General features: G+C 47.8%; 1 protein-coding gene across 1 annotated transcript in view; it reads left to right on the forward strand.

The window, feature by feature from the left end:
- Window positions 1-2,385: 2,385 nt before the first annotated feature.
- Window positions 2,386-21,273, forward strand: part of LOC139054519 (uncharacterized) — a 485,755-nt gene continuing 466,867 nt past the window's right edge. The window contains exon 1 of the mRNA XM_070531599.1: window positions 2,386-2,750. Coding sequence (XP_070387700.1) covers window positions 2,714-2,750 — 37 coding nt within the window. The 5' untranslated portion in view covers window positions 2,386-2,713. The remainder of the gene's footprint in view (window positions 2,751-21,273) is intronic.

Below are 21,273 nucleotides of genomic sequence, written 5' to 3' on the forward strand. Positions count from 1 at the left end.
AATTGTGGTGCGAATGTTTTACTGTAGCTGTACCTTGCGCGTCTACATGCAAAATTTGTCCGAACCCGTTTTAAGGCCGCTATGAATCGGTCGGTGGGTATGTGCCACAAGTGTATTGAAGTCATCATTATCGTCATCATCATCTGAGATTACTGCTTGTCCCATTTCCTGGCTACCAGCGCGCTAGGCGGCCTCGTCGGCGTGTATCGCAGAGTCCACGCGTGGATTGGCGCTTCATGTGGGCGGACGTCGAGAACCACAGTATCCCCCATGCGGGAGTGCCTCTCATTGTACCTACTGGTGGCCTTGTGCACAGCAATCCTTGCTGATGGAGCCAGTACAACCGGGGGCGCCGACGACTGGCGCGAAGACCTTTTCCTACCGGGCATCAAGGCACAGTACGCAAGGCAGCGCGAGGGGCTGCGACAACCCTTCGAGAGTACCCTGAAGGAGAATAGCTCAGCCGCTACGGCCGCAGTCTCCGAAATCGGCGAGAAAATCATTGGCCCCGGTACGGGATTTTCCGGACTGCTGAAACCCAGCGATGGGAGCAAATTCGTCCCACGCCACGAAACCTGGACGTATTGCGCAGCTTTCGGAACCGCCGGTCTTTTTGCAGTGCTCCTAATCGCGTACAACGTCCGCCGTATGCGCAGCAGATACCCTTTCGTCGACGACGGAGATGAGGTGTGTCATTATAGCCGTCTGGAGGGACATGGGGGAGACGTGTCTCCGAAGCAGGACATAACAGCCGCCAAGTCATGCGATGCAAGCGACCCTGACGCCGAAAGGCTCGTGCTGCAGCCTTTGCTTGAGCAGGCTATCCTGGGGAGGACGCGATGCAGCCAGTTCCACTCGGCGCGCGGGGCCTGTCGGACGGATCATGATGAGCGACCCGCACTTAAGTCGCTGTGGTCCAGGATAGTGCGGTCATCCCGTGAGCTCTTCGTTCCAGAACAGTTCGACAGTGCCTCGACGGTTCAGGTTGCGTCGGTGCGTCCGAAACCGAATCACGCGACGACCTTGTCCACATTGCCCACCATCGCTTCTAGGGTAGAGTCGCTCCAGGAGATGACAGAAGTGGAGAAAACGCTCTGGTGGAGGACCATGTGATGCATGTCAAGGTAGACTGAACACAGCCATCATAAGCCGTCGGCAACGTAATTGTATTGTGCACCATGATTGAAGTACACATAGCACATGCACAAGGACAGACGTGCAAATCTCTGCCAGCCAAGAGGAACAGCACCTTCGGTCGCATCAACAGATGCCCTGAGGCCATGTGAGAAATGGTAAATTTGAAAACCCGCGTAACGACAAGGCACTGAACCGCCTACGACATATAAGACATAGTGAGCTAGAACAGATGGTTGTGCATGGCGATGGGTCGTGGTATGTAGATGTAGTTTTAATACGTGAGGAAATTCTGCACTTTAAACAGTTTCAGACTAGAAACTAGAGATAAAGAAGCCAGGGAAGAGCAGCTGCATCGTATATGTACTAAATGCGCTTTTCATGCAACTTTGTCTTTCTTTTTGTCGTATATGTTTTAAGTCTTGACAACTTAAGTTAGTTTCGCAGAATTAACCCACACGCTTTTCAATATACAACCAAGGTATAAAGTATTTTTCTGAATATCACGAACTTATTACTCAGCCATACTTAATCGATATGTTTTTAATCACATGTACAGTGACTGCTTGTTCAGCAACAAATTTTAATTGCACATGCAACCTGCGGTAAAATATTTTACCACAGTTTCGCAAACATTGACGTGCTGTCATATTGCGGCGTGATATACAGATGCACTTTCCCCGCCTTTCATTATGGTTCCCGGAGGCGTCACTTCTCATGCTGCCGAAGCGCTCATTTATGCTCGTTCGTTGGTGTCACACGTCATTTCCCAAAAGAAAGTGAAAAGCAGATACCTAAATCTAGCTAAAGCCTATTACTTACGCCATTTGGCATTTTAGCGTCTCTCTTATTTTGCGAAACTAGAATCTCTTTGCAATTAATCACAAATGTCTAGTGCAAAACTGCTTCAGCTTTTGCCCTGTAAGCGGGCTCATTTTTCAAGGGACTACGCAAAGCTCCACAAAGATCTGGCACTGCCGCGAAATTTGATCGGAGTAGCTTTTCTGTAATCTCTGTGCGCAAGGGAATACGATGCCCGCGGCGCAGGCGAAAGCAGCGGTTGAAAAATTCAGAAAAACGGTTTCGAAGTCGCGAAAGCCGCCGTGAAGCGGCGGGTGCGTCACACCAACGGAACGCGAGTCGAAACGCGAGAGCAGACGACAGAGGAGAAGACGGAGAGAAAAAAAAAAGCGCGCGTCCTTTGTAGCTTCCGTTTTTATGACGTCACAAAATGTGACCTCACTTCCGGCGGGTGAGTTTTGCGTTGATTTTTGCGCGTTCCTGTGAGCGTCGCTGGTTTCGCTGGCTTGGCTGGCTCGCGGCTGGCTGGCTTCTGCGAGCAGCGCGCATTTTGTGCTGGGTTGCGCGTTGTGTGGGTACGTAAGCCTCGCGTCGGTCCGCGCGGCGCGATGATTTGTGTGCGCGTTGTCGGTGGCTCGTCGTTTGGTTTGCAAGGCAGCAGTGCAACGTCGTTGTGGTGAATAATCGACATCCCAAACGGAATACGCTGACCACTGGAGTGTGCTTTGGCCAGACTCCGACTACGGCTGTGTGTTGTGAAAGGGAGCGTGGAGACAGCATGGGTCCGACCCGTCATCTGCTCCTGTATGCGATCGGTGAGTTTCGGTAGCGTCAGCGGACGCCCACGTGCGTCTTGTTAATTGCTGTCCTAGTACGGCTCATTGTATGTATTCCATGCAGTGTTTTGCTGGTGGGATTTTATAAGAGGAAAGCGAAACGGAAAGCACTTTTTATTTCCTCAACGAAGCCGATGACCGCTGAATTGTTTTTCACGCACTTGTGAAGTCGGCATCTGTGCGCGACTCCAGTTTGTCAAGAAAAATGTGGGAGAAAAAAAAAAAACCGTTATTTGTGTTCTCCTGCGCCCAAGTCTCACGTTTTGGGGATCTCGGAACATGTTAACATGGGCACAATAAATCAGAGCCCTAATTTGGTCATTTATTTCGTGCACTCCTATGTACATCTTCGTCACACAATAATGTAGCATTTCCATGAAAGTTCTCTTGCAAGCGTATCATACAATGACACGACTTTAATTTGAAATTAATTGCTTGACAGGCTAAAAAAAAAAAAAAGGCGTGTCCAATTGATATGAACTGTGTATAACGGATGTTATCGGGTAAATTTGCCCGCAGTGTAATCTTAGATTACATGGATGTCGCTTTAGCTTTCGATACCCTGTTGCTACCAAGGTGCCGCCTATAGCGAGAAAAAAAAAAATAGGACCGAAGTACATAGCGCGATTCTGAAGCGCTGAAAAATATGCGCAGATAACAGTCGTATAGCATAAGATAACCACTGCAGCGATATTTCTCTGCGCTTGGTTCGGACATCCCTTCCAGCCTCCTCTTTTCCGCATAGCACATTTGTGAGCGGACGAGTTCAGTATACGGTCATAACTTTCTCAGAATAGGGCGAATTAGTGTCACATGAATAAACAACCAGGAAGATAGCGCCATTTCCTAGAGGTGTGCGAATGTTCGATAGCATATACATATAGTGCGATTAACGGAATCGCATGGTGCCCTTGCGAATCGAGTACGCAAATGGCCGATGGTTTTGTGCAATTTCCGATTCAGTTTATCAGGATTTGACATCTGGTTTCTCCGAATGTTCGGTTGTGGGAAGGCGATTGGGGCTTGTTTATATTCATGATCGGCCACGCATTTGATGGTCGTTTTGCGTACTGCTTACTCGCCGCTTCGCTGTTCCAGCAGTCTCGTTTCTCAATGAACCATCGATGTCCTTTCAAGATCCAGGTATGATCCATTCGTCCACGTCTCAACATAACATCTGAATGACGTCCTAATAGCATGTCTTTTGCAAATATCAACCGATGTCTTATCGACGTTCATTTTACTTTAGGATTAGACTCTTTGTGGCGTCGTAGAGATGTACGGGCTTCGTCATATCGGGTTGCTGCACAAGTTTTCTTGGAACATTTAATTAAGATGCCGTACCTTTGCATGCGCTCAGTTCCCCCGAGCTTTATTGCGCATTTAGGTACCACGCACCTAATTTTTTAAAAAGTAAAAGAGGGAAGAGTGAAGGCTCGTCTAAAATGTTCAGATAATTATTGTCCCAAAACGTGATAACGCGTAGCTATGTCACGTTCCGCTGCTGATACCATACCGCCTAATGAGCGTGGTTAACATGACAAAAAGGCTTTTTTCCGACCACACATGAATAGTTGCCCCGGCCAAAGGCCTTTTTTTTTCCAGTTTCCCTGCGACATAATTTTGTTTTCTCATTTGTTCATATTATAGTTGGAAACTATAATGTCTGCGTTTCACATGCGTACATCTAATCTGCCTATTTACAATTTGCTTTTAAGACTTTAGTTAATTTGATATGCTTATGTGCCATGCTGGAGGCCCAGCGGATCGAGTACGCTGCGCTGCCGGGTTGCAGGCGTGTGCACGTGATGTGTCTGGTTCTGCTGTGTGGGCGTTCTGCCGCACAGCGTCTGCTGAGATCATTGTGATGAATTTGTCCCTGACCCTTATAGTACATCGGCTTTTACTCCTGCAAGTATAACTCGCTAGCGTGGAATGACAAATGTCCACTAGGCGTTCTGTAGACCTCTGCATGTCTGAAGTGAACGTCCATTAGAGGTCGCATATGTCCAGCTGCGATGTCCTTACAACGTTACAGCTACGCGATCTGTATGGGACTTAGATTATCCAGGGTGTGTGTATTTGTAATGCCGTTTGTATAAATCTAGATATCTATAGGATTTGTGGAATGTCTCAAACATCACGTTCTATGGACATCTATGGAAGATAAAGGGCTGAAGTCGAGGTTTTGACGGAAGCCCGTCTGGTCGGGAGGCATCATGAAGAAGGGTAAAAAGAAGGACACGTCTTTTCTTGTATTCATTCAGTGGTCGGTGTCCTTCTTTTTACCCTTCTTCAAGATAAAGGGTTGTCTGGGTCCCAGTGTAGAGATAGATGCCTTTGCTTTGCCGAGACTGGCGCTTTATCTCCTTTGGTCGAATTACGATAGACTGCCGATAAATATTTCGGCTACATAATTTTATTCCAAGGCGTGCTGCAGACTTAACTGAAGTAAATTCAAACTAGTAAGATGACGGCTTGTACGTTTTCTAGTCAGTACTCGTAATTACAAAGTAGTTAAACATGGATTTAGTCTACTATTATTCGTGTCGCGTTTTTTTATAACAAGAACTGTCTGCTGTCTGACCCCTGCAATAAGCAAATGAACGAGTTGGTCATTAGCTGCGTGTATTAAGAGAGAGAGAGAGAGAGAGAGAAAAAAACGATTCTTTTGCCATCGTTTAACGTGTAGTGTCTTTTACATGTTCGAAATACTCGGTGTGCTGCAGTAAAATGGAGCCGTGCTGAGGATGCAGGTTGTTCTATTTGCTCGCTGGGTGTTCTGTTTGACTTGCCACCACTGGACAGGACTTAAAAAAAAAAAGAAAGAAGTGGCGAATTTCTTTGATTTGTGATAAGGTGCGGTTTGCGAGCCAACAGCTTAGAAAGCTTTTTTCTCTTCGTGTTCAGCTGGCTGCGAAGGTGGAGTTGCAACGGTGTTTGCAACTCCAGTGCCGGTGTGCAATGCCGGTTGACCAACTCTCTCGAGGAAGTCACTTCTCAAGCGAACTACGGATAACTTTTTACCTAAACCTATCCATGTAGTTTTACTCCCCGACCCCCTACAGCCCTGCTGGCCGCTGTTCAGGTGTCAGCAGGCTGCGCTAGACAGTTAACGTGGTCAGCCGTAACCTCCTTGCCTTGCGTTTACTTTATCTGTTCATTTAAACAATAAACGACTGATTTCTACTACTAATACTTTGCAACCAGTTCTTTTTCTTTGTAACTATAGTGGCACAATGTGGTAGCAATACTTTGCTGCCTTTAATTTGTATATTCATAGGAGATTATGTTTTGAAAAAAGCATACTTGAATATCTATATACCTGTGATTATGTTATGGAAGACAGTGTTCGCAACTCCTTTGCAGCCAGTTCTCCTTCGCTGCTGGTGGCGCGAGTATTACTACCTGGGCCTCGAACGTGTCCCGAGAGAGGCAGAAAAGGATATTGAACTTGAATTCAATGAAGTTCCTTACGACCTCTTCGCGATGTTATGATGTCAGATGTCTTTCCCGTCTCACTAGAGAACACGCCGGCATTGCAAATATAGACCGTTATGGTACTCATGTTCGTTATCGGAGTGCTGGCTAAGAGCCACTGTCCATCATTTGCCTTACGGCGCGGCAGCCGCGATTCTGACAAAAATGTGATTTCTCAGTACAGTCGCAGCGCATGCTGGACAATGCCAGCAGCAAAAGGTGCGATATGCGAACGAAGAAGCAGAAGACTTGCACCACGTCGTCACTCTTGCATGAACTAGCTTGGAACTGCGCAGTGAAAAAAAAAAAAAGTGGAAATCGCAGAGACCACTTACTTCGCGATGCAATTTCGTGAGTCTTACGTCATCGCGCCCCTGTTCGGGCAACCGTCCGTAAGCATGGTGAACGCGTTTCCTTCAGCCCCGTCATGCGCATCGCCTTCCGCTTTTGTTTGACGAGGATGGTCGTTAGTGTGAGGCTGGGGTCATCTGGCACCGCGGACGCCGCGACTGCCCTTTTCAGGATGGCTCTATTCCAGCCACCAGCGTTCGATTGTTCTCAGCTGGTGTCACACCGAAGGACTGACCGACAGCAATGCTGCTTGGCTTCAGTGATCTGGCAAGGGCAGGCATATTTAGTTTTACACGGTCGATGGCCAGCGCGCGGGAGACGCTGGTGTGCAGACGTTTCAGACGAAAGGATCCTTTTCATGAAATGAAACGGAAGAACTACCACCGTGTCTCCAGTTTGTTTAGGCGATTCCGTGTGTAACCCGCAGTGAATCTCGCTCAGGTGATTTTGTTTATAGTCTTTCATCTAGCAATGTTTATAATTTTGTTTTGTAGGGTAACGCTCTGTCATCTGCGCTTCTCCTCATCCATTGTCTTTGATTGCGCTTAAGTTTGTCAGACCCTCGACCCGCCGCGGTGACTTAGCGGATATGATGTTGCGCTGCTAAGCACGAGGTCGCGGGATGAAGTCCCGGCCGCGGCGGCCATATTTCGATGGGGGCGAAATGCAAAAGCGCTCGTGTCCCGTGCATTGGGGGCACGTTCCGCTGTCCCCCCCGCTACGGCGTGCTTCATAATCAAATCGTGGTTTTGGCACGTAAAATGCCAGAATTTATTTTTTCGTTGTCTTAGCCTTCGGTTTTCTTTAGTTGTACTACTCTACAAGTCTGATGTGATGCTCTTGCTAGGCGCGCGAACGACCATTTTTCGAATGTAGTTTTGCAGAAGCAGATTTAGGCGCGTTCAACGTTTGTAATGAAAGCTAAAACCATTATACGGTATTAAGGATCCTTGTTGCTCCGACTATTATCTTTGTTAGTATTTTTCTTTTATTTACTTCTCGCTGTCGAAATCTCTTGTCGCATGTTAGCTGAACGTTGCCAGTGCGGAGGCATCGTGCGGCTAAGTTGAACTTCAGTTCGTTATCAGCAGTACTGCGACAGTTTCCAGCTTGCTTCTCCTCTCCTTAATCTTTCTGCCAATTGTGTGCATGTGTTTAAAAAAATACGATGGCGAGCTACCGAGTGGGCAACGACGGCTAACGTAAAAATAAAAAAAAAGAGAAAAGGGCAAAAGGAAAAGAAATGTGGGCACACACATGTGTGTATGCACACGCAATGAGGAACGTTAAGTTCGCACAGTTACACAAAGCATCCGTTTTGATGCGAACGCATCAAATAGCCCATTCAGCGAAAAAGCTGGCGGCGTATGTAGCGGTGAAACGGTGCCTAAATTCTCATTAGCTGCGACGCCACGTCACGACCGCTAGCGGGTCAGGTGTTGCGGGAGGGAAGACGGAATCTTCGCGCCACGTCACCAAGCGCACCTGAACGGAGCAGATACGGCGACGCGACGCCGCGCGCAGACGCTGTTCTCTGGTTGCTTGCGTTATCTGCGCGCTCCTTGCCCACGCAAGTTCTCGCCCGCGTTCTAACTGCGCCTAGTTAAAGGGCCTCTCACCAGGTCTGGCCATTTTGAGCCGACAAGCGCAGAGCATACATTGCGTGATAACAATGTGTCTGCAAAGTATTACAGCGCTACGCGCCGCGGAAAGATCGGAAATTTCAAGCCAAACTCCGTTTTTCCTTCTCCTCGCGGCCGCCGCGCTCCAAGCCAGAGGATGACGTAGTCGCGTCCCTGCGCTTACGTACTCGAGTCCGCAGTGTGACGTCGCTTGTGGCGACACATGACTTCGAGAATTATTCAAGGCACCATCTGTTATTTGTGTGATCTGTTGCGTGAATTGACAAATTTAAGTTTAGAGAAATGATAAAACACACAAACGGAATGTCTGCGTGTTTTTTGCTTTATTCCGCACCCAAGCGAGAGAGATGTACTTCCGCTTCGACTGCTTGTTCCCACGGTCGTGTGGTCACGTGCGTAGGTACCGAAACTGCCATTTTCTACCGTGCTCCAGCACGTGATCATGCTCTGCGATTTGCTTGTTCTGCCTCAGAATTCGTGTAGCAATGAATTATACCGCTAGTCATGTTTCCTTGTGTACAGCACGCAAAATCGTGCGCGGCGCGAACGAGACAACAGCTCGCGCGCGACGCCGTCGGGGAAAGTGCGTAACGCCGAAAAAAATAAAAAAAGTGAGGAACGAAAAAAAAAAACAAGTGAAGGCAGGCCTGTGACGTATGTGTCACGCGGTGCTCGAGGTCCGGCATGGAAGAACGCAGGGGCTCCATGCCAAGGGACGCATCGCCTCGCCGGCCTGCAGAAGGTGCGGTGACGCCGAGACCCTCGAGCACCTACTCTGCACCTGTCCTGCATTAGCCCAGGAGCGCGCTCCAGTCACTGCCACCTACCGACGGTATGGATTACCGGCTACCTCAGAGACACACCTGCTCTTCCCGGCCCGCTACCAGCGAAGCAGCCAGCGCCGACGACCAATGATACCTTGCGGCGTTTATCAGTGCTGCACTGAAGAATGCCGCAAGCGAAGCTCTGGGCTGAGGGCCTTTTCACCACACCACCAAACATGAAAATAAAGTTCTTTTTCTCTCTCTCTCTTATCACTTGGCAAAGTAAGAGAGAAAGACAAGAGAATAAAAAAAAAGGAAAACAAGCTTGTGAGTGAGTTTTCTTGCACGAGTAGTACACAACTGAGACTATGACTCGCAGCTGTTTGTACACTATTTTCGTGCGATTTCATAATGTCTCTTAAAAGGGCACCAAAGGGTAAAATCCTAGCTGTGTAGTAAATTGTTGTTGGTTTACATACCGGAAAAACCGGAAAAGCCACTCTTACCGCGGGAAATCTTAAGCCAGAAAGAAGGTGACGACACCTCCTTGGAGTTCTTGTGCAAGGTCACCGTCACGTCATGAATTTTGACAGTATCTGTTTGAGCCCAAGTAATCTGTTTATCGATAAACATATATATGAATTGTATTCCAAACGAGCCAAAGAATGAAATTAACGAGATTTATGGACTCTTACTGAGACACAGTAGCCCAAGCGCAAAAAATAATCTTAATATTAAAAATATGAAGTACATGAACAGGGCTCGGTGCGAAATTGAAAAAAAGAAAAATGAAAATTTTCACCGACACACACAAACACAAACTGAAAAGAAAAAGGAAAAAAAAAGAAAGAAAGCTAGCACTACATTGTTGTGTGAAACAAGTGAAGGCGATCCTATATACTTGTTGATATTCGCATTGATTTAGCGGCTATATGTTGTAATATTTGAGTATCATTGTGAAATACACTGCCGTACAAGCACATACATCATAAACTTAGCAGCTGAACGACCTCTCTCGTTGGTATCGCCTGACGTTTACATACCTGCAAGGACCCTGCCGTGCAGGCTCTGGGATGTCGCTCCCTGTCATCTGTTTTCTCGCTGTCGTTTTTTGTATGCGGTGCCAGAAGCGTTAGATACAGTCAGTTACAACTTAGCATAGCGTCTGTGCCATCAAACTCTATCGAGTCACTCGAGCCTCTACGCAATCTACGTGTCACTGGTAAGCGGTACAGCGGCTACAACGAAAAAGAGCGTGATATGGCCCGACGCGCAGGCATCTAGTGTCGTGTACTACATATAAGTCCGCAGTCCGCTAGCTCTGCCCAGTAGGTTCTTACTCGACGATGCAGTCTTCCCGTTTTGAAGCGCTGTCGGGAATGCAGAGCTGCCATTGTGACGTCAGCTCAATGACCACTGGGAGGCCCGTGCGCCTATGGCTGCCAGTGCGGGATCGTCTGCCAGTGGCGAAGCGAGCGCCTCCCTAATGAGGCATGACGTGGCGAGCGCAGCCGACCGGCGACGCGCGGCCTCCCTGGCGGGGTGCTGAAAAATGGCTGGGCTCGGTTGCTGACGTCGTCGTCATTGGCGCGCGTATTTTGTAGCATTCATTTGTTTCCTCGCTAAAACCACTCGGCGTTGTTGATTGCTATAGTTTGCGTCAGTAAAGGCGGAGTCCGCTCGCCAGTGCAGTGTCACACTTGGCACAGGAGTAGCCAGCCGGTCTGTATACGGAGGGCAAACCTCCCTGTCTCTCTCTCTTCTTCTTCCTCCTTCGTCGTTCTCAACTTTTCTGGACAGAAGCGAAATACTTTCGAAACTCATGTTCCGGCACGACGTTTGGCGAGTGAGCACTCTCCTCCTTAGTTAATATTGAAAGTATACAAGTATGTGGTGTGAGCGCTTTACTTCACAGTCGCCACAGTGCACAGAATTAGCTGATGGATAGGCGCTGGAGAATGTTCGCATTGGGGAACAATTCTCGGCCTTTCGGAAACAGCGTATCCGTCGTGCCCATCGGTTCGCTTTCCCAGTTCTTTATTTCACAGTGTTAGATTTATCTCTCTAATCGGCGTCTCTCCCGTCCATCTCGGGTTAAGTTACGGTTCGCTTGCGTTGTCTCCCGTTGACGCGCGCCGTGGGACGTAGCCCGATAACGAGCAGGCGCGGTGCGCGCGCGCACGCGTGAGGCCGTCGCTGAGCTGCGTCTATGCTGGCAGCGTCACCACCGAGCATAACTTGCTGCATGGTGCGCATTCTCGTGAATTCAGAGCGAAAAACGTGGGAGGGCACCTGTTCTCGAACATTGCCTGCTCTGCAGTGCTCGTCTCACGGCGGGAGCGCCGTTTCCTTTTCCTTAGTTGTCGTTTACCCGGCTGCATGTAATCGTACAAAAAAACAAATAAATAACTAAAATATAAACAAGTAGCGGGAGTGCACACTGGCGTCCAGAGAGGTGAGTTCGTATTCGGGACTACGGGTAGGGTGAAGCATAAAGTGTCATGCAAAAAAATCACTGAAGATCACTCTAGCATGTGGCAGCGACATATGGCGGTTCTGTAAGCCTGGGTAGTGCGTCGACTTGTTTAAATTTCGTCCTTTTGGCTTCAAACCGCATTGCGATCTTGCAGGTGATCGTTCGCAATTATTGTGCATCTACGCAGCGGTGACTTATTGCCTTACTGCGTTTAGGAATGTATAGTTGATTACAAATTTGGATAGATAAATAAGTGCGATAAATAACGCCACAACAATGTCTGAAGCAACACGCATTCTCGATGATTGGAGAAATCCATGTACTACAGCAGTAATTTCCACAGTGCTTGACCGATCGCAGTGCCAGAGTTCGCTCAATTAAGATGGCGAGGTTAGCGAATATACAGTACGGTGCCGTGTTGTGTATTCTTCATTTTCTTTACCCTATTTCTTTGCGCTTTTTGACACATTTATCGCTCAACTAATGTTTGTCAGGAACTCTGTGAAACGAAGGACGCCGAATGAAAGTATACCGAAGAAGTGTCGCCCACAGCAAGCGTCAACACGACGAGAACATGAGCCTGGAGCGAGATGCCGAGAAGGCACGCGTCGTAAAAGGTTGTGTCAAGAGTCTTAGCCGGATAGTCGATCCTGATGTAAATGTCAGTGATATTTCCACTGCAATTACGTAGCTCACATGGCAGTGATATTCCATGTTTTAAGGCAGCTGCAGTCGCTTCGCATTCATTTTATGTCTTCTTTCTGCAACAGTGATTGCGCACTTCATTCACTTTCATTTTGCAACTTTTCGCCCTCAGGTGCTGCATGGAGCACTGCGGGTAAGATACACTAAAGTCTCTAAGGCATTCCTACCATACCGCACGGACATAAACATCGTGTCACCGTTTACTTAATTGGTCTGTTTTCAAGTGAACTATAATAATTATAATTAAAAAATGTTCACTATAGTCCGTTTTACAAACTTTATACATTAACCCGTTGTGCGGACTGTGATTTTTTTTCTCGGCTTCATCGGTGCAAGACGCATCGGCATATTGATGCTTACCAGCGTTGTCAGAGTTGTCGGACGATCCCAGCGCTGCCACCAGTTGTCAGAGCTATCGGACGATCCCACCGCTGCCACCAGTTATTGGAGTTGCCGGTCGTTCTCGCCGCTGCCACCATTTGTAAGGGTTGAAGGTCGTAGAGAGGAACTTGGGAGGAACAAGGCGTACAGGGTTTATTTACAGATATTTACATTTTAAACAAGAGATGCATTCGGCAGTCTAGCGTGGCTCCCAAACGGAGCACGCGAGACGAAGCATACAGCATGCGAGCACGAAGCTCCAAACACTACTTGTCGAACACGAGCACACTGATCACGAGTACGATCACGAGCACACTGACGAGCACCCCTAGCAGCCGACAAACAGCCGCTTATAAACACTCCGTTCTCCCTAGATCCCTAGGTGAGGGAAAACGGCAGTTCACCGCCGATTCGCAGCGTCAAACGTCAACGCAGTCGACCCGCTAGTTGTCCATTATCTTGAGTCTTGAAAGGCGCGTTGGTTCCCTGAGCTGACCCCCGCCGCGTGGCCGCCGGTTGTCTGTTGTCTTGCGTCCTGTAGTCGCCACGAGTGTCAGCAGACTGTGACGAATCCTGGGGCCCAAGTACCGCAAAGCACCATTTTGTTAGGGAAGCTCTTCTTGCTGCCGAGAGAGACCATGAAGACCCGGCACATCAACCAACAATACGTTGGGTGCCAAACGTGGCCCGCCCTGCTGTCGTCACCGATTCTCCGAACGAGGCGCATGGTGGATGAACGCTGCCGTAGTCCGCAGTTCTGTGAAGGAAGTTCATGGTCGGTTAGCGCTGTCGTCCTCGCTAGTTCTCTGAAGGGCGCCACCACCGCTGGTCGATCGAAGCACGTGCAGCGTGCTGAAATAGCTTTGCAGAGCAGTACCCCTGCAGGCCGATCCTAACACACCACAGGAGCTGCAAGCATGGCGGTTGAGCCATTATAGGAACGACGGTTAGTACATGGATTCGCTTACACTTCGTCCTTCTTGCTTCAAACTGCTTTGTGATTTTGCAAATTGATAATTTTTAGCAGAATTTTCGGCAAGATATTGCGTTATAACTGCAGCAGTTAACAATGATTGTGCATGTGCGCAGTACCTTATTTCCTTGCTGTGTTTGGAAAACTAGAGCGCCTGAAAATTTAGAACGATAAAGTGTAATAAACAACGTCACAAGAACGTCTGAAGTCACAAGCACGAAGATCAGACAAATCAACGTGCCAGCCATCATTTACATGTTAGCTGAGTGATCGCAGTGCCAGAGTTTCATCCAGTAACTTTTGCACGAAACTCTACGGGTGCAGCCACTTTTCCGAGGTCTCGCGTGACTAGTGCCGGACGCGTCGGCCCGGCACTACGGGCTACAGCGTTCCTAAGAATGTGCTAAGACAGCGTGTATTGATTGCAACTCCTAAAGCGAACGGTCGAAAAAAATCCGCTTCTCAAGCGCAATTTAGCGCTCCGAAGCACGAAAATGAGCGATATGGCCACAGGGCACGGGGACGCTTCCCCAAGCGCAGTGTGTGTAATCTCTCTTACTGGTATCGTCGCGTCTCTTCTGACCATCGTTTCGCAATCTGCCGCTGCAGCTATAGCTGGCAATAACGTTACGGTCACACGAGGCAGCGGCGGCCTAGTAAGAGACGGAGAGCTGCAGTCGCGGAGGCACAGGGCGAGAGGAACGAGTTTCAAGTCGGCCGCTGCAGCCTCGCCTCGCTGCGCTGGCAGCTCGGACTGGTTTTGGGGGGGGCGGGGGGGGGGGGCTTTTCTCGCGCCTTCCTCACAGACACACGCAGCGGGCTGCTTGTCGCGTCCTTGAGCCGTAATCGGCTTCGTCGTACACACATGCCCTCCCTTCCCCATGGAGGGTTGTGGGACACCGAAGACGTCGGATGCGTGCCACACTCTCCGGCTGTGGAATAACTAGTAGCAAGAAAAAACGACAGGAGTCTGCTTTACGCGTAGTTTCCTTTGCTTGCGTCGTGGATCACGTGCCGTTAATTAATGTAACGGTCGCTTCGTAAACGGGCATGAAACGTCCGTCATTCTCCGCGGCTTTGACGACTGCATCGCTGCAAGCGTTAATCTCGCTGTATAGGGTTCGAGGCAGTGATGAACGCCTTAATCAGCTCATGTCAGAGGACGCCCGATAAATTTTGGTTATCTCGCGTTCAGTGCGCACTTTGCTGCGCGTTGCCGATAAACCGAAAATTGTTTTTGTATAATCTCCAGGACTAGAAACAAGCGACCAACCAACAAAACGCTTTAAGTGACGTTTGTCCAACCGCTTAGGATGCTGACATAATTGGTCGTGCGTGACGTCAGCTCGGCCAGAAAATACGAACATACTCTAGGGGAGAGCGGCCGGACAACGCTTTTATTTTTTCCCTAAATATGTATTTGCTTCGGAGACCGAGTATTCGGCGAATGTTACGAACACACGCTTCTCGTACGCTGCACTTGTTAGTGTGCATGCTGGTTTACCGGATGTTTCAACGTACACCTGCACACAAAGAGGCGGACATTATTTGCAATAATAATAATAATAATAATAATAATAATAATAATAATAATAATAATAATAATAATAATAATAATAATAATAATGAAATGCGAAATTGACTAATTAACAAGAATTCACTAATTAACTTTTAGCTAATGATCTTATGACCCATATTGCAATTTGCACATTCTAGCAGTGGGCTTCGCAAGGCGGATCTACTTGAAACGAATTCTCAGGATGACACCAGTTTCGAGATTTGAATTCCCGAACTTTGCGGAGAAATGCATTGGCGTTCCAGTTACTTTTGTGCTTCAATGCATAAAACGACGTCTCGTTAAGAAGATAAGCAGAACGACAGTGCATTTTCACCGCAAGTTTCACGGCACATATCTTGTAAATGGTGTCATCCACACAATTATTCTCAACTATATATGCCTTACAGTCTCACCCGCTAGAATTTGTAGACTGAAATACGTGCAATATGGTAATTAGTTAAAAACTGAATTAATGAATTTTTGTTAATTGGTCGATTATGAATTTCAATTTTTTTGTGCAATTGTAATGTGCGCCTCTTCGAGAAGACCAGCTCATGGACTAGAATTGTGCTATCCTGCCACAGGCGATTAAAAAAAAGAAAATTGAAAGTGTTAGTTGAAACACCTTGCACTCTTACACTCTTAAAATGGTTGCACCCTTTGGGATGTATATTTGTCCCACAACAATAATCATCTGCCTTTCTTGCCTTTCCTTTCTTGAAAACTCGGCGATTGCTACTTTCCTGTCGAGAAGGCTGCGTCACACTGATAACGCGCATGCCGTTCGTGACTGGGAAGTACCGGGCTCGCAGCGTTAAAGAAAGGAAACGCGGGCAAGACAGATGACGATTATTGTTGTGTGGCAAGATACGACTGAAAGGGTGTAAACTTTTCTTAAGAGTGCAGGCGCTGATTTCTCGAAAGAGAGCAACGCTTCCTATCTGCTCACTGCCTGTGCCCTCTCGTGCGCGAGAAGAGGGCACTATACGCTCAGTGCCAGCAGACCGCGCGCGCGCCTTCTGTTTTGAGTTTTTCCAGCAGATTCGAAAGGCATGCATATAAACACACGGACAGTCAGTGAACGGCCGTCATACGCTGGCACGATCTCCGCTGGATTTCGGACGAGATCGCCGCATCCGAGAGGCACCGTCTCCCGCCCCCGCGTGTCTCAGTCGCCCGTCGGCGGACCCTGCGTCGGGGGGATCTCCAGTCGTGAGGCGCGTGTGACTCCGCATCTTCGTCACGGCGCCTATACAGATGGCTGAGGTCGATGTTTGTAGATACTGTTTGTTGGCTGAGGTCACCTGTGCCGGACACTATATGTGAGCGCGGTGCGGGATCACACGGCGGAAGTGAAGGCCCCAGAGGTGCGCGTACTCGCTGACTCATCCATCATGCTCAGGCAGCGTCAGCGTGAGACGTAGACCTCCTTCTTGAAGCTGCTACTCTTGCCCTTTGGTTTTCCTTCGCCTTAGTTGCGTGCGTCGACGAATCTCTGGGTGCCCAGGATGAACTCGCGATTGTTGCGCCGCCGTTCGTTTGTCTTTTGCGATTGGACTTTGCGCCGCTGCCCTGTCTGTTTTTAACGCGACAGCGTTAAGGGCTCCGTGTGGCGAAAAAATCCGGTGTCGGTGTCGGACGTCGTTTCGCGAAAATATAAATTTGAACCGCAACCGCGCAGGCCCTCCACTTGTTCTTGTCGTGTCCGTTGTATATGTTGATAGTCGGCAACATGCGACTTCGGTGATGGTGAGGCACGGAATGCATTATATACTTTCAAACAAGCAAGTATGGTAGCAAAGCGCGCTTGTTGACTGTGCGTATCTGTCCACAAGCAAAGCACGTTTGTTGACATTGCAATAATATTGTTACGGGGATGTTGCGAGTGTAGAAAAACTATATTTACAATGTATATACAGGATGAGTCAGAGTAGTTAAGCTGGCTGACCACCAACAACACGCCAGCATGCAGTCAGCGTCTCCGATCTTCTTCCTCTCTCTTCTTTCATCCTTCCGTAACAATGTGATGGACCAGCGCCCATCATCTTTACTGCAAAGTTTGTATCATGCGAGCTCTTCAAAGACTTATTTTCGTCCCTAAAGAGTCCTTTAATACTGTTGTGGTGCTTTTTTGTTTTTACCTGCACTATCTTCGGCTTTCAGCAGCGTTAAATACGCTATGGAAGATGTAAAGAAATCGTTCGTAGAAGCAACTTGTTGTGGTTTAGCTAAAGGCAAAAAGCAGGGCTTGTCGAATGTGCGTTGTACAAAAATGTCCGCGCCTATTGCGGAAGCTCGTAACTTTGTCCGTACGACAGTACGATCGAGGCGGCCGGTTTCCTCTCTCCTCACGCTCCAACAAGCACGGAACTTTCTTTCCTGGCAGAAGGCAGACACGACACTTATATACCACGAGGAATGCCGAGCAAGCGTGTCTTTTGAGTTTGGCAAATGTAATCGTTTTTAGGAGTTGCGCCAGGACTTCTGTTTGCTCACGAAGCAGCCCGCACTATAGGACGGTAGTGTGGACATGCGCCGGCTAATCGTCATAGCGAAAATACTATCGAAGTTACCGGCCAATAGCGAAACTTCCTTACGATACGCTGCGTAGCGACATACTTGTGAACATAATCAGTTCTTACAGGCTTTCGTCGATTTCAGTGTTTGTGCCGTACAGAGCGAGCTGCTTTCTCGCCGAGTGATGCAACTGCTGCGCGCTAAAGCGACCTTTCTTGATAGACGACTGCGCAATTTAAAAGTGCACGAGCGTTGTGTTGTGCAACATTGTGCATGCTGGAAGAATGAATGCAAGAACTCGTTAGAGTGGTTTGTGGGTATAGCGTTATGGCCGATATATGCTGTTTTATTTGTTATACTTTCTCTTATTATACCCCTCACCCCCCCCCCCCCCCCCCCCCCCCCCCCCCCCCCCCCCCCCCCCACCCCTCTTGGTATTGCGTTCTCCGTAAGCCGAGGCAGAATGTTATGTTTGAAATAGGCAAGACGAATTCTCCACATTGAAAAACTCGACAGTTTTGTCAGCGTGAGCAACCGTTCTTTTGCATTATTTGGCTGTGCGGTCGGCAAACGAATACAAAGGGAGAAACTGGTGGCGGCATATTTTTCTGGTTCTTTATTCTGTGGTACGACCATCAAACGCGGGGAGTGGACCGAAAATGGAAACTGCTGTCTCCTTTCGCGGTGCGGTTTTCTGGGCCCGTTGCCAGCTAGCATTTTTAATATTACTTGATCGTTGCTGTTTCTCATTGCGCGAGCGTTTGCTCCGCCTCGGGTTCTCACTCGGTTGGGCGCCGTTCGTCGTCGGCTCGCAGGATTTCTTTCCCGCCAAGAGTTTCTCTCTGTAACGTAATTTGTTCCTCCTAAGAGACGCGGGGCCGCTGGAAAGATTGTACTTGAAATGCTTAGCGGTCTTCACGTCTCCTGCGTTTTTCTGACGTGGTGTCCTACCGTTCTTTTCATTGCGAGATTACTATTTTTTATGTCTTTTCGCAAAAATGGCCGGCGTCCTTATGGCGAGGGTGTAAGCGGTGGCATGTTTCGGTCCCTTTAATATAAGCCGGCGCATGCGCAGTGCTGCGTTCAGCGCGTAAACAGCAGCGCCAGTCTTTGGATGCATCACTGTCGCTAAAGATCACCGCATGTTGACAGCGGGCAACGAAAACTGGGAAAGCATAGCGGAAATGAACTGTCGTCTATTTATTTAGTTATTTATTTAAAGCCTGACCTCCTATTCGGTATAGTCATCGCAAGAACTGACGACAGCTACACGAGGGAAATAATAGAAGCGCAAAGTGACTGGTTGCTGCTTTCAAGGTCAAATTCTTGTCGCCATTACATGACCTCCTGGCTACGAGTAACCAAACGCATGCCCATACGATTTGCGGTGACACAAGGACGTATTCGCAATTTTGATGTTTCTAGGGGATGAGAATTTGGTTTGGTGTCGCTTTCAGCAAGTCTCTTACGGGAAATCATCAGCATAATTGCACTTTTGTGGCGCGTGGAAACCAAATAATCTCAGGACCCAAAGAGGATATAGGTTTCCGCTTCACATACCTGGTGTGCGTAGAACAGGCGTCATATTTTATTAATATTTAAGATATCATGTTACGAAACAACGGCCATATTGTTAGGTTTGATAGGTTGGGATGGGAGCAAGGAGCTGGCTTCGTTAAGCGCATGCACTTATACCATGACGTGTCACTCGAGCCGTCAGCGTCGGTACCTAACATGCGGACCACCAAGCTAGCTGTTCCCGCTTAGTGACTGGCGTTGCAACGACTCACCTCTACTTTTTTGTACAGGACTCGTATGCCATGATTCGTAGGCTACAGATGTTCCCGTAGGCATCGCTCACTCGCAGCTGTGCAGGTTGCAAGTTGGACGTATGTGGGCGTTGGTGACCGCAGCGGAATTGGTGCACGGGGGATTCGCATCGTCTAATTCGGACATGCCCTGGCGCAAAGACGCTGTGTGAAAAGTCATTTACGGTTGTTAAAGTTACCAGCTGACCAACCTGACCGGCATCAGCATTGGCTAATGGACAGGACATTTTGTCCGTGACGATCGCAGTACGTGCCTCCGGGCTTTTATGTAATTTTATTCTCACATTTATGCCACTGGGTGACCCATTCTGGGGAAGGCAAGCTAGAATCGTTGCAGTCGTCTAGCACGACCTGAGAACCTCACCTGAATCCACTTGGTTGCCACATAGTGTTTAAAAGCAAGCTCTTTAAGGATGCATCGTAATTTCGTGGCAAAAGAAGCAGAAGGGACTGGAAGAGGCCTTGCTGAAATGCGAACTGTTGAAATAACGTTATGTAGATGTGAATTTCACAGGTGCACCCCTGAAGCGTTCTTAACTAAGCGGGTCCCGTTATATATAATTTACTGTAGAGCATACTTATTGATGTTGGACCCTCACACATCTTTAAAACTTGGCAGAAGTCGCTAAACCACCCACCAAATTTACAACTAAATCTCGGAAGCTGAAACAGATATCAAAGTTGCGTAAAGTCCATGTTTTCGCAGATCCATAGCGCAGAAAAAATGTATGATTTAAAACAAAGAAAATAACTAGACATTTCTATTTTTACTACGGGAAATTTTTTTAACGAAGAAAACAAATTCCTTGATTTAAAAAAGTATTTTATTTTTTATGTTGGCGCTGAAAGACAGAGTTTTTCTTTAATTATACAGAACTTGTTCACATACGGTAGAATGAAATATCCGTAATCAATGCTGTAAGCGAAATAAAGCTTGTTCATTACCTTACCATCCTGTATTAACATTTGTGTCCAGCTTCACCGGCCACGTAAGCGTGGGCAGATATCACGGGTGCACGAGTCAAATGTCCTTAATTTATGAAAAAGATGCAGCTGCTGTCAAACTCCAGGCGGATCACGCTACTAAGAGCGTGGCTGCAAATATTCGTATAATGGATACTTGGACGTGTGACGTTTTGCCGGGTGTCTTTTGACGTCTCATATGTTCTACGTAGCTTGTTTATCTGTACTTGTATGATTTGTTACAACCACACACAGCATATTTTTACTCTTTCACACTCCATGATACTCCAGTCATGATGGGAGTAAAAGTTATTCCCATGAAGGAGCCAACTATGTTACAAAGTTCTTTATGTAAAATGACGGAAGACGCCATGAGCAGACAATATTGATGAAAAGATACAGTAAAAGTGAGAAACAGAAAACAGAAGAAAACGAAAATGTTTGTTTATAAATTTGCCATACTTTTCAGGATTATTTTAAAAAACAAAAAAACAAAAACAAAAGAACGTTCACAGCGTAGCCTTTAACTTCTCGCCGTGAGGGACCCATTGTATGTACTATACCTTTGTGAATGTGACGTTTGCAAAGCACGGAATTCAGGTACCAGTGTCACCTTAACAGCGAATTGGTGCGTGCATTACTGTCCACTGAAACCCTCCATCTGCTGCAGTCCATGTTTTGCTCTACACTCTAAAAACAGTTTTACCCTTTGGGGTGCGTATTTGCCATGCAACGATAATCGTCATCTGTCTTTCTTGCGTTTTTTATCTTGAAAACGCCACGCTTGTCACTTTCCTGTCGTGAATGCTCTCTCATACTGACAACGCGCATGCCGTTCGTGACTTGGAAGTACCGGGCTCGC

The sequence above is a fragment of the Dermacentor albipictus genome, chromosome 1, assembly GCF_038994185.2.
Source record: "Dermacentor albipictus isolate Rhodes 1998 colony chromosome 1, USDA_Dalb.pri_finalv2, whole genome shotgun sequence".
In the NCBI taxonomy this organism is placed as follows: Eukaryota; Metazoa; Arthropoda; class Arachnida; order Ixodida; family Ixodidae; genus Dermacentor; species Dermacentor albipictus.